Source organism: Haliaeetus albicilla, chromosome 9 (genome assembly GCF_947461875.1).
Source record: "Haliaeetus albicilla chromosome 9, bHalAlb1.1, whole genome shotgun sequence".
Taxonomy (NCBI): domain Eukaryota; kingdom Metazoa; phylum Chordata; class Aves; order Accipitriformes; family Accipitridae; genus Haliaeetus; species Haliaeetus albicilla.
This window is the reverse complement of record NC_091491.1, coordinates 33,026,993-33,041,052: the sequence shown is the minus strand read 5'-3', so window position 1 is coordinate 33,041,052 and position 14,060 is coordinate 33,026,993. Positions and strand designations below refer to the sequence as shown.

The 14,060-nt window shown below is 60.8% G+C and overlaps 2 protein-coding genes across 3 annotated transcripts; both read right to left on the bottom strand.

Moving 5' to 3' along the window:
- Nucleotides 1–3,823: 3,823 nt before the first annotated feature.
- Nucleotides 3,824–8,656, bottom strand: CHRNG (cholinergic receptor nicotinic gamma subunit). The gene is made up of 12 exons (XM_069792517.1): nt 8,496–8,656; nt 7,970–8,109; nt 7,816–7,860; nt 7,496–7,605; nt 7,263–7,418; nt 6,882–6,979; nt 5,878–6,081; nt 5,488–5,602; nt 5,116–5,230; nt 4,560–4,764; nt 4,324–4,457; nt 3,824–4,242 (listed from the first exon to the last, which is right to left on the bottom strand). The coding sequence occupies exons 1-12, from the start codon at nt 8,536–8,538 to the stop codon at nt 4,075–4,077; spliced, it is 1,533 nt and encodes a 510-aa protein (XP_069648618.1). The 5' UTR covers nt 8,539–8,656; the 3' UTR covers nt 3,824–4,074.
- Nucleotides 8,657–9,571: 915 nt separating this feature from the next.
- Nucleotides 9,572–13,741, bottom strand: CHRND (cholinergic receptor nicotinic delta subunit). Of its 2 annotated transcripts, none has more exons than XM_069792516.1 (12): nt 13,585–13,741; nt 12,764–12,909; nt 12,533–12,577; nt 12,323–12,432; nt 12,051–12,206; nt 11,694–11,809; nt 11,252–11,452; nt 10,800–10,911; nt 10,563–10,677; nt 10,139–10,340; nt 9,921–10,033; nt 9,572–9,833 (listed from the first exon to the last, which is right to left on the bottom strand). In XM_069792516.1, exons 1-12 carry the CDS (start codon nt 13,634–13,636, stop codon nt 9,651–9,653), a joined length of 1,551 nt encoding a protein of 516 aa, XP_069648617.1. In that variant the 5' UTR covers nt 13,637–13,741; the 3' UTR covers nt 9,572–9,650. The 2 variants fall into 2 exon arrangements, with proteins under 2 accessions (XP_069648617.1, XP_069648616.1); XM_069792515.1 differs by having other exon boundaries at nt 12,764–12,954; nt 13,585–13,718.
- Between the last annotated feature and the right edge of the window lie 319 nt (nt 13,742–14,060).

The following is a 14,060-nucleotide window of genomic DNA, read 5'->3' as shown; positions in this document are numbered from 1 at the left end:
AGCTAATTATTTCCTCTGATTCTGCTTGACTACAACACTAATTGTACTCATTAACAGCTCCAGCCTTTTCCCCTTTTCCTTGGGGAATCGCACAATTGCCTTTTGTTTTTAATAGAGCCTTTACATCAGGCCCAGGAGGGGAGGCTGCGGCCAGAGATGGGTCACATCTCCTGCCCTACGTGCTCTGCACAGTCCCTCAGGAGAAGGGGCCGCTTGGGCCAATTTGGTCACGACTGCAGAACTAGTGGCCCATGTCTGGGACGATTACCAGCGTTGGGGACCGGGAGACCTTCAGCCTCATGACTCCAATTGCAAATTCCTTGTGTTATTATTGAAGTCTAGACTGAAAGCAGCCAGGACCAGCAGAGAAAACAGTTTAAAATATTCAGTCTTCTGAAGGGTTTGTTTTCCCTTGAATATTGAGGGTGTCAGTCCTAGGCTGTCTCTAGAAACATTCAGCGCACTGACAGCGATGACTGACTGCTCCCTGTGGTCAGGCAGTTTGTGCCTGCTGACACCTGCCTGGGCAGGGAGCAGGGCAGTTCCCCGTGCTGTGGTGGCATCTCTCTGTGTTTCTTGAGACCCCAGTCCTATTCCAGCTCTTGCCACTTGTTTGTCACAAGCTCACAACCAAATGCTCTTTTCCAGGCGCAGTTTGTTTTCCCTGCTGCGATCAGGTACTACTACGGCTGCTACTTAAAATTCCTTTTAAATACAACTCTCCCCTGCTGCTCTCCAGTATTTGTTAGGGGGGATTTAGTTGTAATTACATTTTGGCAATCTAAGCAAAAATAGCCTTGCAAGGCAAGGCTGAAATACTAGCTGCAGGCTCCTTTTATTCACAGTGTATTTAGCTTCTTGCAGATGACATCACTTAGGGCTTTAGTCCTGTTGTTGTGCCCAGCTGCGCGTCACGTCCACCTCTGCTATTTCATGTACTCGCCCACTTCTCGATTCTGATGCCCTGTGTCTAAGCTGGTGCTGATGAGTGCAGGCTTGCTATTAAATCTGAAAATGCTGCAGTCCTGCTGTGTTCGCCCTTAAATACGCTTTCCGAGTGGGCTGTGGAAGTCCTTCCCTGGGAGGCTGTTCCTCTCCTCCTGCTGCCACTGTGATTGAGATTTGGAGGAAATCAGCACTGGTTCCTCTTCCTCAGCCTTGAAGGGAGTGAGCTGGCTGGGGTGTGGAGTTTGTCCTCTTTAAGGCTACAACTTTTCCTGAGGTCACAAGAAAAGCAGTGTCTGATCAGCGCCAAGCACCAGGTTTGGTGCCTCCTATGGCTTGGAGAGGGATGGAGTCAGACTTTTTTTTGAGCAGGGCTTTTGGGTTGTAGTCTACTGTGTCCTGCTAATAAGAGTGGTGAAAAGATAGCCATGGGGTTGTTTGGGAGGGGAGGAGCCTCTGTCATGCTCTAGAAAAAGGTTTCAGATCCTCTTTATTCACAAAGCAAGGCTGGAGCCATGGGAGTTCCAAATCTGCAGTGAGTCATGACTTTCCCTGCTTTGCTCATCCTGAAGGCTTTGTCCACCCTTAAATTTCGTCAGATCCATGCATAGTGGCCTTTGGGGAAACAGGCAGGGCTTTGAACCCCTTCGAGTCCTGGAGTCCAGCCCCAGGGCCCTTCTTTCCTAAGGGGATGCTAGGCCCTGGTGGGTTCATGGGCCCTGGGTGTCTACCTGTGGCTAGTCAAGTGGGGGCTGATGGCTTGGCTGGGGGGCTCAGGGAGCGGTAGGGGGGGGTACACTGGGTGTCTCTGAGCTGGAGCTAAGGAGGAAATCGGCTTCTCAGCCCACAGAGAGAAGGAGTCCCCAGGTTTGGAGTGGAGCAGTTGGGGGATGCTTGGAGGCTGACGTTGCCCTGTCTTAGTGCTTCTTGATGGGGCATGGGCCCATGGGGCTGATGCTGGGCTGGGGGAGCTTTTCTTCTCTCATGCACTCCCCCCAGCACCCTGCTAGCTCTGGATCTGGTGACCTGCTAGGTGTTCCCCCACTGGATCCTGCAAGGCGCATCTGCTGCCCGAGACCTGTGGCATCCTGGCTACTGCTTTTGGTTTTGTCCTTGTCTCTGGTGTGGTGATAAACCCCAGGGACCTCCGGAGGACAGGTAAAACCACTGCTTGGGGATGGTGGAGAATGTGGTCTCAGTCATGTGGTCCAGGCAGGCTGGAAGAGCTCGTCCCTTTCTGTGCTGTATGGACATGCCAGGGACTGAGCTCACCTGGAAGAAGCAGCAGCGAGCAGGGAGAAGTGGGTGACAGTACCTGGCCCTGTTCAGAGCCCCCTTGCCCTGGGGACTGGCAGCAGGGCAACGGGGACCCAGGAATCAATGGAAAACGGCCAGGCAAAGACAGAGCAGAGCTCATTAATTCTGCACCTTCCTGGGGAGGGAGAGCCCAGGGGCTGGGGACATGCTTGGTGCTATGGTTTGGGCAGCTTACGGCAGCTCCTGGCTCTCATAGGGCTGGGGACACTTGGCCAGGGCAGCCTGTCCCTTCAGCCACTGTGGGGCTGGAGAGAGGACACCACCATGCAGTGGCCGTGGGGGGACAGGAGTGCTGTGCAGTGCTGTCACTCACCAGCAAGAAGGCTGTGGCTGGGAGGAGTATGGTGCCCCAGGACCTGGTCACCTCACCCAGAACATGGCCACAGGGCTGCCTCCATGGGAGGGGACCCAGGCAGGGCTCTGGGTGCTTGGTGAGCTCCTCCGGGCACCCTTGCCTGTGTTGGTGGACACCATCCCTGCTTGCTTCAAGGTGCCAGCCTGCAGCGCCAGATCCACCTGGTTGCAGTGCCGTGGGCATCACGCACCTCCCAGGGATGAGGCAGGAAAAGTCACTTTGCAGAGAGCAGAGGCAGGCTGGCACAGCCAGAGGGTGGCTCTGGGCCATGGCCAGGCTGCAGGTGTCCAAGAGGTGATGTCTCAGCTGCTGGGTGTTTGCCTCCCTCCTCCATCCATGCCAGCAGTGCCAGGAGCCAGTTGCAGCCGGTAACCAGCTGGTTTTCTCCCAGCAGCAGCAGTGGGGCGCTGGGACAGTGAGGCTGATGGAGACACAGCATGTCCTGGAGCCAGGCACAGGTGGTGTGAACTGGACCACAGAGGAGCAGACGCTGCCTGCCACTGTTCCTAGGCTGACCTCCTGCATCTCCCCTGCCAGCAGGGACAAAGCCGTGGGGGCCCCAGAGGTCAGTGAGGGGCATGAGGGGGATGTGGCATTGCTGGGGTGAGGGGAAGGGGCCATGCTTGACAGAAATGATCCCGTGGGCCAAGGAGGGCTGGCAGGGGAGGGAGTCATGTAATGATGCTCAGTAGCAAGGTGGGTGCCAAGGGGCACCCAGCCCTGAGGGGGTTTGGGTGCCTGGTGGCCCAGGGTCTTCCCACCCCCAGCTGCTTGCTAGGGAGCAGGGACAGCAATTCAGCTGCTCCCAAGGGCCATGGCTGGGGCATAAATGGAGGGAGGAATTACCTGCCCCTAATCCCATCTGTGGCTCCCTTGCTGACCTGGGATGGGAGGCTGTGTTTGTGATTCCTGCCCTGTTACCACCATTGCCGTGGCAGGGGATGCTAGAGGCCCCATTTGCCCTGGGCTTGAAGCTGTGAATTTGCAGTGGAATAATGTGGCTCCGGCTGCCAGCACTCGTGCGTGGCCCATCAGATGCCTGACTCTGCTCCAGTTCCCCCTTGTCTCGCCTCAGCACCTTTGTGGGGTGCTGGGACAGGACTCTGTGGCTTAGAGGTCTGTGGCCAGCCTGCACAGGTGGCACATCCAGCGTGTCCAAGAGGGGTAACCCCATCAGTGGGCACACAGCAATGATGCCATGGAGGCTCCTGAGACTGCCACAGGCTTTACTTCCACATTCAGTGCAGCATGGCCACCCCATGTTCCCCCCTTTCCCATCACCACCACTGCTGGGGGCTGGCAGAGCCCCGCCACCCCCAGTCCTCCTCCAGCACTGTGCTTGGCACCAGGATCTGCTGTGCCCACAGGGATCTCTTCCTGGTGGGCTGGTTTGGGGGCACCCAGCCCCTGGCTCTGGCAGTCCCAGCAGCAAGAGGGCTGGTGGGCACCTGTGGGCATCACTGTGGCAGGTACTGCTTGGGGTCCCCGGAGAAGGGCAGGGCAGGCGCCTGATTGAAGTGAGCCATGAGGAAGATGCCGATAGTGCCGCACACAAAGAGGGAGGCCATGATGAAGAAGCAGACACGGTCGATCACCCGTCCCACCAGGATCCACTCTTCACTCTCCTGCCAGTGGCATGAGAAGGTGGGTGAGGGCTGTGCCCACTGCCCCCCATGCGGGTCCCTCTCCCCCCAGCCCTGACTCACACTACTGAAGTCGTTCTGCTCCCGCGTGGCATTGGCAATGTGGTTGCAGGCGTCCACGCAGGCGCGGATCTCGGGCCCTGCCTCCTCCAGGCTCTGGCAGAAGTCCTGGGCACTGCCGCTCTCCAGGCCACGTCCTACAAGCAGTGGAGCCAGCACAGCGGGCACCAGTGAGAGCCCGGCCACCTGGCACATCGCCCAGCCTCGTGGGGAGGTGCCAATCCCCCGGGGGCACTCACCAATCTTCTCCAGCACGGTTTTCATCAGACCGTCCCTCTCCTTCTGCTTCTCGAAGAGCAGCTCAGTCCGGGCTTTCCAGAGCATGTACTCATCAGCTTTCACCATGAGTCCCAAGGAGCTGCGTCTCCGGATGGCTCGTGGAGGCTCTGGTGTCTCCTCTGGCATGTGCATGCCCAGGTAACGAGGCAGGAGGTGCAGGCACACCTGGGCACAATGTCACCCGTGGACACCTGACCCCACCACCACCACCCAGGGCTCATAATAGGTGCAATTGGATCCCCTCACATTGCCTGGAGCATCCCCATGGAGTACCCCTGTGCCACTGGGATGCTGGGTGTGTTGGCACCTGCTGCTCCCCAGTGTTCGGAGTGTCTTGGAGGGATTTGGTGGCACAGTGTGGTCCCTTGAGGACATCTGAGTGGTCCCTCTTTGTGCCAGGACTTGCACTCAGATGAAGGCATGCCCACCACCCCACTCCGTGAGGGACATGGCCTCAGGCCCCAAATACCCACACCATTCCCCATGTATAAGGGGTAGGGGGACGACGGTGGGTACCTGGCGCACTCTCTGGGACATGGAGTGAGTGTTGGGCGTTCTCAGTGAGATGTTGAGGACAATGACAGCGTTCACCACGATCACCACCGTCACCACCATGAGGAAGGTCAGGTACCTGGGGAGGGAGTATGGGGCCTCACATGGGGCTGCTGGATCACAAGCGATGGGCCCATAAGGTCCTTCTCAGTGCCCTCCTGGGCTGGAAACTGGGGACCGGCAGTGGGACACAGGCATGTGGTAGCCCTGTGCCAGCCTCACCTGGGCTGGGGGTTATTTCTGTGCCAGGGTCCTGTCCCTGGGCACTGGCTGCTGCACAGCACCCAGAGACCCCGCTGGCACAGTGTGACACCACCGTCCCTGCGCATCACTTACTTCCCGATGAGAGGCACAGCCTGGGAAGTCTCGGGCACCTTCTGGGCAATGAGGAAGAGGAAGACGGTCTGGGCCAGGAGGACATTGATGGAGACAGTGCATTTCTGCCCACCCGCTGCCAAGGAGGGGGGAAGACAGAGGTTGGCACGGGGCACTGGTGTGGGCATTGCCCTCCTTTGGCAAAATGCCCCCACCCCAAAGCTGAACTGGCCAAGTTCTGCCATGAAGCTTTAACTGTGGGGTACCTGGAAATTTACACCCCCCCCCCAAATATCACAGGAGTGGGTGAGGGGTGGCACTAATCGTCCCCAAGCACAGAGGGGACAGAGCCCTCCCTCGCCTGTCACTGCCCCCCTTGCACATCCCCGTGCCCCCAGCACCAGTGCATACCTTTGGCAGGCAGAAAGTAGACCAGCACAGCCATGGCAGAGATGAGGACACAGGGCACAATGATGTTGATGATGTAGAAGAGTGGCTTGCGCTGGATGATGAGGTAAAAGATGACCTGCTGGTACTGGGTGTCATCTGGGGTGAAGTGCTCTGAATTGATGATCTTCCGAGCAGGGCGGTGCTTGATGGCCCATTCGCCGTTCTCTGCCATGCAGTGGTGCCATGTGAGTCCCACCGCCCTGCGGGGGGCACTGGGGCTGCCAGCCCCCCGGCCCAGGGGGGAAGGAAGGGGAGGGCTGGTGATTGGCGTGGGCCCCATGGAGCACCCAGGCTGGGCATGGTGTGTGGAAAGGTGCTAGAGCTGCTGGGGAGGAAGGTGAGCACCACACAGCATACCTGGGTGCCGGAGCAAAATACCCCAAAAAGCTTTTGGAGGGCGCAGCCAGGCACATATGGGGCACCTGGAGCCCCTTGGGGCCTCCCAGGACATTACAGGTGGGGATGGGGTCCCCCCATCTCCCTGCCCCCAGGGTGCTGCGGGGGGAAGCCAAGCATGACGCTGGGTGATGGCACACTGTTTTCCCCTGCCGTCTGCAGGAGCAATAGATTTTTCCCAATCAAGATCATGGCTCGGGCTGGTAATGAAAAAATAAATCTCGCTGCCCAAAAAGCATTTTGTTCCTTCAATATGCAATTAAAATGTGATGGAAAACGTCATCGTTTGGCCGTGACAGCTACGTTCCCAGCATCAATCAAGCTCCCAGGAGCGGTGCTCTCCAGGAGCGGCTGCCAGGCGGTGAGAGCCCCAAGCCGGGGAGGGTTAGAAAAACAAATCTCTCCCACACTCCTGCTTCCACTAATAACTTAAGTGCCCATGTAATGGTGGGAGCTGCTAATAGCCCCCCCGCAGCCCTGCTTTTGGCAGCCACCGGTGTAGCACCAGGCCTGTTGCGTGCCCCGCATGGTGGGATGCTCTTGTGCCCCGGGGGTGGCCACGGTGTTACCTGTGAAAGCCTCGGGGTCAATGGAGATCCACTCCACGGTCTGGCCTTCCTCCACCGTCAGCAGCAGGTTGATTTCATTGGCGCTGTACGTCTGGGACCTGGGGAGGGTTGAGGGGGTGGCACAGGCTGACATGCAGCAGGCTGGATGGCCAAAGGGTGCCAGTGTGGCACCAGGTCATGCTGGCCACCTCCAGCTCTGCTTTGGGGTGCTTGGCTTGGCCAAGGTGACTCCTGCCACCGATAGGGAGCCAGGGGACAAGTAGGTGGCACTTGTCTGCCCAGGGGCTCGTTGCCCCAGGGTGAAGTGGGACATCCCATACTAATCCCTTGTGTCCCAGGATGACCTGCCACGGTGCCCACACGTGCCCAGCCAGTGCTCACTGAAAGACCATGGTGCAGTTCTGCCAGTCGAAGGGGAAATAGGTGACGTGGATGGCGCAGGCGCTGCGGTAGATGGCGGGGGGCAGCCAGTAGATGCTGCCGTCAGGGGACACCAGCACATTGGTGTAGAGGGTGATTTCAAATGTTCCGTCGATGCTGGGGGGGAAAGGGTGGGCTCAGCCTCAAACCGTGCCCAGGGAGCAGCTGCCAACCCTACTTGCCCCGTCACCTACTTGTTCTCCAGGACAATGTCAGGCAGCCAGACCATGGTGGAGGGCACCCGCAGCAGCTGGATGTTGTCGTACTTCTCGGGGTCCCACTGCAGGCGATAATCGGACCATTGCTAGGGGAAGTCAAACAAAGAGGGGGGATCACAGTGCTCCCCAAGGCAGAGGAGCTTGTGAGCTGCCTGTCCTGTGTTGCCCTCAAAATGGGCTCAGTTGGGGGCACCCACAAAAGGGGGTGCAGCTTACGGTGCCAGCCCTCCATGGGGTGCCACCCTGAGATGCAAACGTGGCCTGGGGAGGTCCTGCCTGGAGGTGAGGCATCTTACCATCTCAATCCAGACATTGGTAGTGAGGGTCTCCTCCCGCTCATTCTGGCAAGGAAGGAAGGAGACGGCTTTAGCGCCTTGCCCTCCTCTGCCTGCTGCCCCACATGTGGGGACAAATCCCACCCTGCCATGGGGACCAGGGGATGTCTCTCACCAGGGAGATGAGGTTGGTGAGGGTGAGCTTGAGGGTGACATCAATGACCTGGTCCCCGCGCAGGGCTGGGCGCAGGTTCCGGTTGTAGTTGGTCATGAGGTCCTGGAGCAGCTTCTCCTCCTGGTTCCTGCAGCCCACACCTGGGGAAGGCACATACCATGGGGGCACTCCGGAGTGGGGACAGCAGGGCTACCGAAGCCCCGGGGACCTGCTGGGGGGGGGGTGGGGGGTGTGCATGGGGAGGGGATATCCATGCGTGTGTTACTGTGGGTGTGCACATGTGGCTGTGGTGCCTGACGGTGTGTATCAGTGCCCCAGCAGGCAAGTGTGGGGGGTGTGCGTCCCACCCCCCTCACCCCAGGGACATCTGCAGGGCAGGACGCAGGAACAGCGGGCTGCCAGAATGGGGACACCCCGTGGGATGGTGCACGGCGCTGTACACTCATGAGCGACAAACCCCCAAAGGCAAAGGTGGGGAGTGACTGGGTGCCCTCCCAGGCCTCCCCCCGGGGTGCACACCCCTTACCTGCCAGGGTGCAGAGGACGAGGAGAAGGCCGTGGCAGCGCATGGCGGTGCTGCAGGGCGCAGGGGCCGGGGCTCCACTCGGCCACCCGCAAGGCAGTGTTCTGGGCCTGGCGCCCGGTGGGACAGGACAGGACAGCTGTCCCCTGCCACCGTCAGCTGTTCCCAACAGCCACAGGGGCCGGGGAGGGACGGGTGACCACCCACGCCCCCCCCCTTACCAGCAGGGTGATGCCAGTGTGCTGGGAAGCTCCTCTGGCATTTTGTGCCAGGGGGGTTTGGAGCTGGGTCTGGGGGCAAAATGAGCTCTGTGCCTCGGTTTCCCCGTGTCCCCCCCAGCAGCAGAAATCCAGGTGCCCATGGGTTGTGGAAAAGGAATACCCCCCCTGCAAGCACCCCCAGCAGTGCCCTGTCCCGCCCCCCCATGGTGGTGGCTGCCCCCGGGGTGCAGGGTGGGGAAGGGGAAGACAAGTCCCATCACGTCAGCCTGGGGAGTGATGCCTGCCTTGGGGGTCCAAATCCTGCCAGGCCCTGTGTAGGGGGGTCAGGAGGGGGAGGGGGGTGAGATTCCTGGCTCGGTGGAGAGGATGTGACAGCTGTCCCGGGCCACTGCTGGTGGGGGACGTCAGCTGTGCCCCCTGAAACTGGAGCCCCTGTGTCCCACTGCTGAGCCAGGAAAGAAGACACCCCTCTTGGCCCCCAGCTGGGTGCTGTGGGATGGGGTGTGCCAGCAGGGACACTCGTGGGTCTGGCTGGGGGGTCATGGGGACGGGGCACTGATGGCCTCTCTGCCCACTGCAGTGGGTCCACAGGGGATGGTGCTATGCTGGGGGGTCCAACCCCTTCCCCAACCCATCCTGTCCCAAGTGCCCAGCCTAACGGGGGTAGCAGAGCTGGTACCACCACATCCCCTCTGGGAAACACCCCTTCCAGCCACAGCTGAGGACCACCATGCTCAGGACACCCAATAGCACCCATTCCCTAGGTGGGCATCACCCTCCCTGGCACACACACAGCACTCACGTTGGGCACCATGCCCAGGGGGACGTACCGAGAGCAGCCACCAGCTCAGCACCCCGTGGCAAGAAGTACCCAGCTTTATTTTCCCAAGCCAAGGCAGGTGAGCAGCGGGCTGGCACATGGGGCCCCCCCACCCCCCTAGATGAAGCGCTTGTTCTCCTCCCGATAGTCGTAGGGGTCTCCGGCGAAGGGCAGCAGTGGTGGGTGGTTGTAGATGCCCATGAGGAAGATCCAGAGCGTGCCCACCACCAGCATGGGGGTGACGAGGAAGAGGCAGAGGCGGTCCAGGGTCCGGGCCACGCGGTTCCAGTTGTCCTTCTCCTGAGGAGGGAGCCGGCAGCTGGGCAGTGGGGGGCACAGTGGGCACAGGGAGCCCCCTCTTCCCCCCGTCATGACCATGGCCCCCACCTCATTGTAGCTGTTTTTCTTCCGCATGTGCTTGACGATGAAGTTAGCATCGTCAGCGACGGGTTTTACGTGCTCGTAGAGCTGGTCCTCGCCCGTGTCCAGCGGCACCAAACCTGGGGGCGAGGGGGGCAGTGAGACGGGCTCTGAAGGGCTGCCACCCCCAGAGACCCCCACTCTGCCACCCTTCCCCATGTCCCCACGGAGGGGCCGTGGCTCACGGGCAGGGGTGACACGGCTGGCCAGCCCGTGCCGCTCTGACTGCTTCTCGAACATGAGCTCGCTGCGGGACTTGACGCTGAAGTACTCCTCCGCCTTGGCGATGTAGCCAGCCGAGCTGCAGCGCCGGATGCACGGGGTGCCCACCGGGCTCTCGGCCGGCTGCGACATGCCCAGCAGGCGGGGCAGGCTCTCCAGGAAGACCTGGGGCATGGGAGAGGGTGTCAGGTCCCTCAGCCACCTCCCTGGTGCAATGCCACCCTGTCCCCACCTTCTGCCCCCAACCTGGGTGTGCAACCCCTTGGAGCGGCACAGATGGGACACCCCGATGCCATGCTGGGTCTGTGCTGTCCCATGCCCTCCATGGGGCACGGTGTCATGCTTGTACCCATCAGTTCACCCACCCCAGCCCAACACCCTGTTCACCTCTTTGACCCAGTCGGACATGATGTGGGTGCTGGGGGTGCGGAAATGGAAGTTGAGGACCACGACGCAGATCACCACCACGGCTGTCACCAGAAGCATGATAAAAAGCAGATACCTGTGGGGGGCATGGACCTGGAGCTGGCATTGCCACAGGGGCTGGGCATAAGCAGAGCTGCCCTCTGGCACTGTGGGGACCCTGTGATGTCCCCACTGCACCCGGTGCTGTCCAGGACTCACTTGCCGATGAGGGGGATGGCGTGGGATGTGGCAGGCAGGCGCTGGGAGATGAGCAGAAGGAAGACAGACTGGGCCAGGAGCACTGAGATCACCAAGGTCATCTTCTCACCACCTGGAAAGCAGGTGAGCTCAGGGCAAACCCGTCTCCAGGTCCCCCTCCCAGTGCCGGGATTGCCCTCCTAGTGTCCCACCATACAGTGACCTGTATAGGGTTTTCTATTATGGGGGTACCCCAGGTCCCACATGGGCTATCTTGTGCCCAGGTGTGCCCCCCTGCCAGGGTGCCTGGCTGGCATGATGGTGTCCTACATGGAGGTGTCCCAGTATCAGGATGTCCCCGTGCTGGGCATTGGGGTGTCCCCCTGTTCCAGGACTTGGTGCAGGTGTGGGACATGGAGGTGCCCCATGGGGTGACCCCCGTGCCTAGTGTGGGTGCCATGGGGCTCACTTACTGTCGGCGGGCAGGTAGAAGACAAGGATGGCCATGAAGGCAATGAGGATGCAGGGTGTGACAATATTGATGACATAGAAGAGCGGTTTGCGCTTGATGATGAGGTAGAAGGTAATGTCCTGGTGCTCGCTGCTCTCAGGGGGGTTGTCAGGGTGGATGTTCTTGCGGGCCGGGCGGTGGATGATTTCCCATTCTCCATTTTCTGCCGGGGCACATGGGACAGGACATGGAATGGGGGACCCCCGCCATGCCCATCCTCACCAACCCCACCAGCACCGGTCTTCCTGTCCTGGGTCTGGGTAGCTCCAAGCCTGGTGGGTCAGGTGCCAAAGCCCCGGGTACTTGGGTGTCTCCATGGCAGGGTCCCCCAATGCCAGGGTGCCCCTGAGCCCCGTACAGGGTGTCCCACTGCCACAGGACATGGCAGAGAGCACAAGTGTTACCTGTGAAGCCTTCAGGGTCGATGATGATCCACTCCACCGGGTAATCCTTGCCCGTCTCCGGGTCACTGTCTGTCTTCAAGTGCATGCTGATTTCCAGGGCACTGTATGCCAGCGAGCTGGCCGGCAACCGGAGGGGACAGGCAGTGAGGGGCTGCACCTGCTGCTTGGTACCCACTGCCCACCCACCCTGACCTCCAGTAGGATGGACTCAGGCCACTGAGTCACCTGCAACCCCCCACCTTGCTGTGCCCCAACAGCAAGGGAAGGTGCTGGCAGCAGTGGGCACCACAGTAGGCTGGGATGCCCACCCTGCTGCCCGCTCCTGCCCTGTCCTGCTCCGGCCAGCCCCCCCAGCACCTGAATTTGAGGGTGCAGTTCTGCCAGTCGAAGGGGAAGAAGTCGACATTGATAGGACAGGCACTGCGGAAGATGGCAGGCGGCAGCCAGTAGACATAGCCCGTGTTGTAGATGAGGACGTTGCAGTAGTAGGCGATCTCAAATAGCCCATCGTTGCTGTGCCAGGAGAGAGCCGAGATGATGGTGGGGCTGGTGATGGGCAAGGGGAGCCCTGGGCGCTCATTGGGCACAGCTCGGAGGGGTTTGGGAGGGGAAACTGATGCACAGCTCACTTGTTCTCCAGGACTATCTCAGGCAGCCACAGCATGTCTGGTGGCAGGCGGAGCACCTCGATGTCCCCAAACTCAGATTTGTTCCACTGCAGGCGGTAATCGGTCCAGCCCTGGCAGGGAGGATCCCCAGGTCAGCCCCTCACCATGCTGGGCCTTCCTGTTGCCCGTGTCTTGGGCACAACTGATGCCATGATGCCTGTCCCTACTCACATGCTCAAGCCATAGGTTGGTGGTGAGCGTCTCGTCCACCTCTTTCTGCAACAACAGTGTTGAGATGCCAGGGCCATGCCCAGCAGCCACTTCCCCCGCAGTCCAGGACCCCCAACCCTCACTACCCAGGGTCCGGGGCAGCAGCCTCAGGGCTCCCCCCACCCAGCCAGCCCTGGGGTTGAGGCCTGGCTGGGGGGCAACCCACAGTGGGCACTGCCCACTGGGTCTCACCAGCGAGATGAGGTTGGAGAGGGTGAGGGCCAGGTAGACATCCACGACCTGGTCGGTGGAGATGACGGGGCGCACATCCTTGTCGTAGCCCTTCTCCTCGAAGAGGTGGTGGATGAGTCGCTCCTCCTGGTTCACGCAGAGCCCGCCTGGGAGTGTGGGGTCAGGCAAACCAGGGGGGGCCGGGGCGGTTGCTGGGCCCAGTGCCACCCCACAGGGATGCTCGGTGAGGGCAGGGAGGTGTAAGGATGGAGGGGACAGGAGCAGGCCAGGACACTGCATGTCTGTGCTGCACAGGGGCAAGGGCAGGGGACATGCAGGAATGACGGACATGTGGGGGCACATGGGCACACGTGGGCATGGACACAGAGGGACACACAGATACAGACCCAGCATACACAGGGACACACAGACACGAGGCACTTGGGTACAGACACGGTGGCACTGTGCACATAGGTGGATGCACACACAGAGGCACAGCACACATGGACACGGACCCAGTATATGCAGGGACATGTGGTCATAGATGCAGTGTCACTGTACACACAGACAGGCACACAGACACAGTGACACTGTGCACAGACAGACACACACATACACACGGCCCCGGCAGGGACACGGCTCTGGGTAGCACAGCCAAGACAGAAGCACAAGGGATGCTCAGTGACGGGACTCTGCCAGGCAATACCCAAAATGCAGCCCTGGGGACACTTGTGCGCAGCTTGGACCCTGCCACCATCACCCCCCACTGACCCCATCGAGAGAACCCAGAACCCCCCAGCAATGGGGCAACCTCGTGCCCCAGAGCCCAGGACCCCGCTCACCCGACAGCACCAGCGCCCCGAGCAGGGCCAGCCGCCCCGGCAGGTCCCCCATGCGGTGCCCACGGTGCCCTCACGCAGTGCCAAGCCCTGGCTGCCTCCCCGCCTGGCCTGGCTGAGCGGATGTCCGGCTGCCGGCCGGAGCGGGAGATGGATGGTGCCAGGTGCCGAGGGGGAAGGGTGCCGGCACCGGATACCCGCTCCCACCCCTCTCTTCCGGCACCCCTGCGCCCAAAGCAGGGGAGACGAGCAGGCGCAGCTGGCCTTGCCGGTCCAAGAGAGTCAGCCCATCACCTGGCACCTGGGCATCCCAGCACAGGCATTGCTGGGAACTGGGAGGAGCGGTCCCTTCCTTGCTGCTCAGCAGCCCCAGCGATGCTGCTTGGGGGCAGCAGGCTCCCCACGAGCAGGAGGGGTTGGTACCCACCGATGGAAAGCATGGGGGTGGCATGATGCCGGCTCTCACCACTGGCCCAGGG

Excerpts from the sequence above, each read along its gene's own strand:
- CHRNG (XM_069792517.1), bottom strand. The coding sequence starts at position 8,538 with ATGCGCTGCCACGGCCTTCTCCTCGTCCTCTGCACCCTGGCAG. Across the intron at positions 5,231-5,487 it reads GCTGTGCCTCTCATCGGGAA|GTACCTGACCTTCCTCATGG; the intron begins GTAAGTGATGCG and ends CTCCCTCCCCAG. Across the intron at positions 4,765-5,115 it reads TGTCCCAGAGAGTGCGCCAG|GTGTGCCTGCACCTCCTGCC; the intron begins GTACCCACCGTC and ends CATTGTGCCCAG.
- CHRND (XM_069792515.1), bottom strand. The coding sequence starts at position 13,636 with ATGGGGGACCTGCCGGGGCGGCTGGCCCTGCTCGGGGCGCTGGTGCTG. Across the intron at positions 12,578-12,763 it reads TCTCCAACCTCATCTCGCTG|AAAGAGGTGGACGAGACGCT; the intron begins GTGAGACCCAGT and ends CTGTTGTTGCAG. Across the intron at positions 10,912-11,251 it reads CTTCTACCTGCCCGCCGACA|GTGGTGAGAAGATGACCTTG; the intron begins GTAAGTGAGCCC and ends CCTGCTTTCCAG.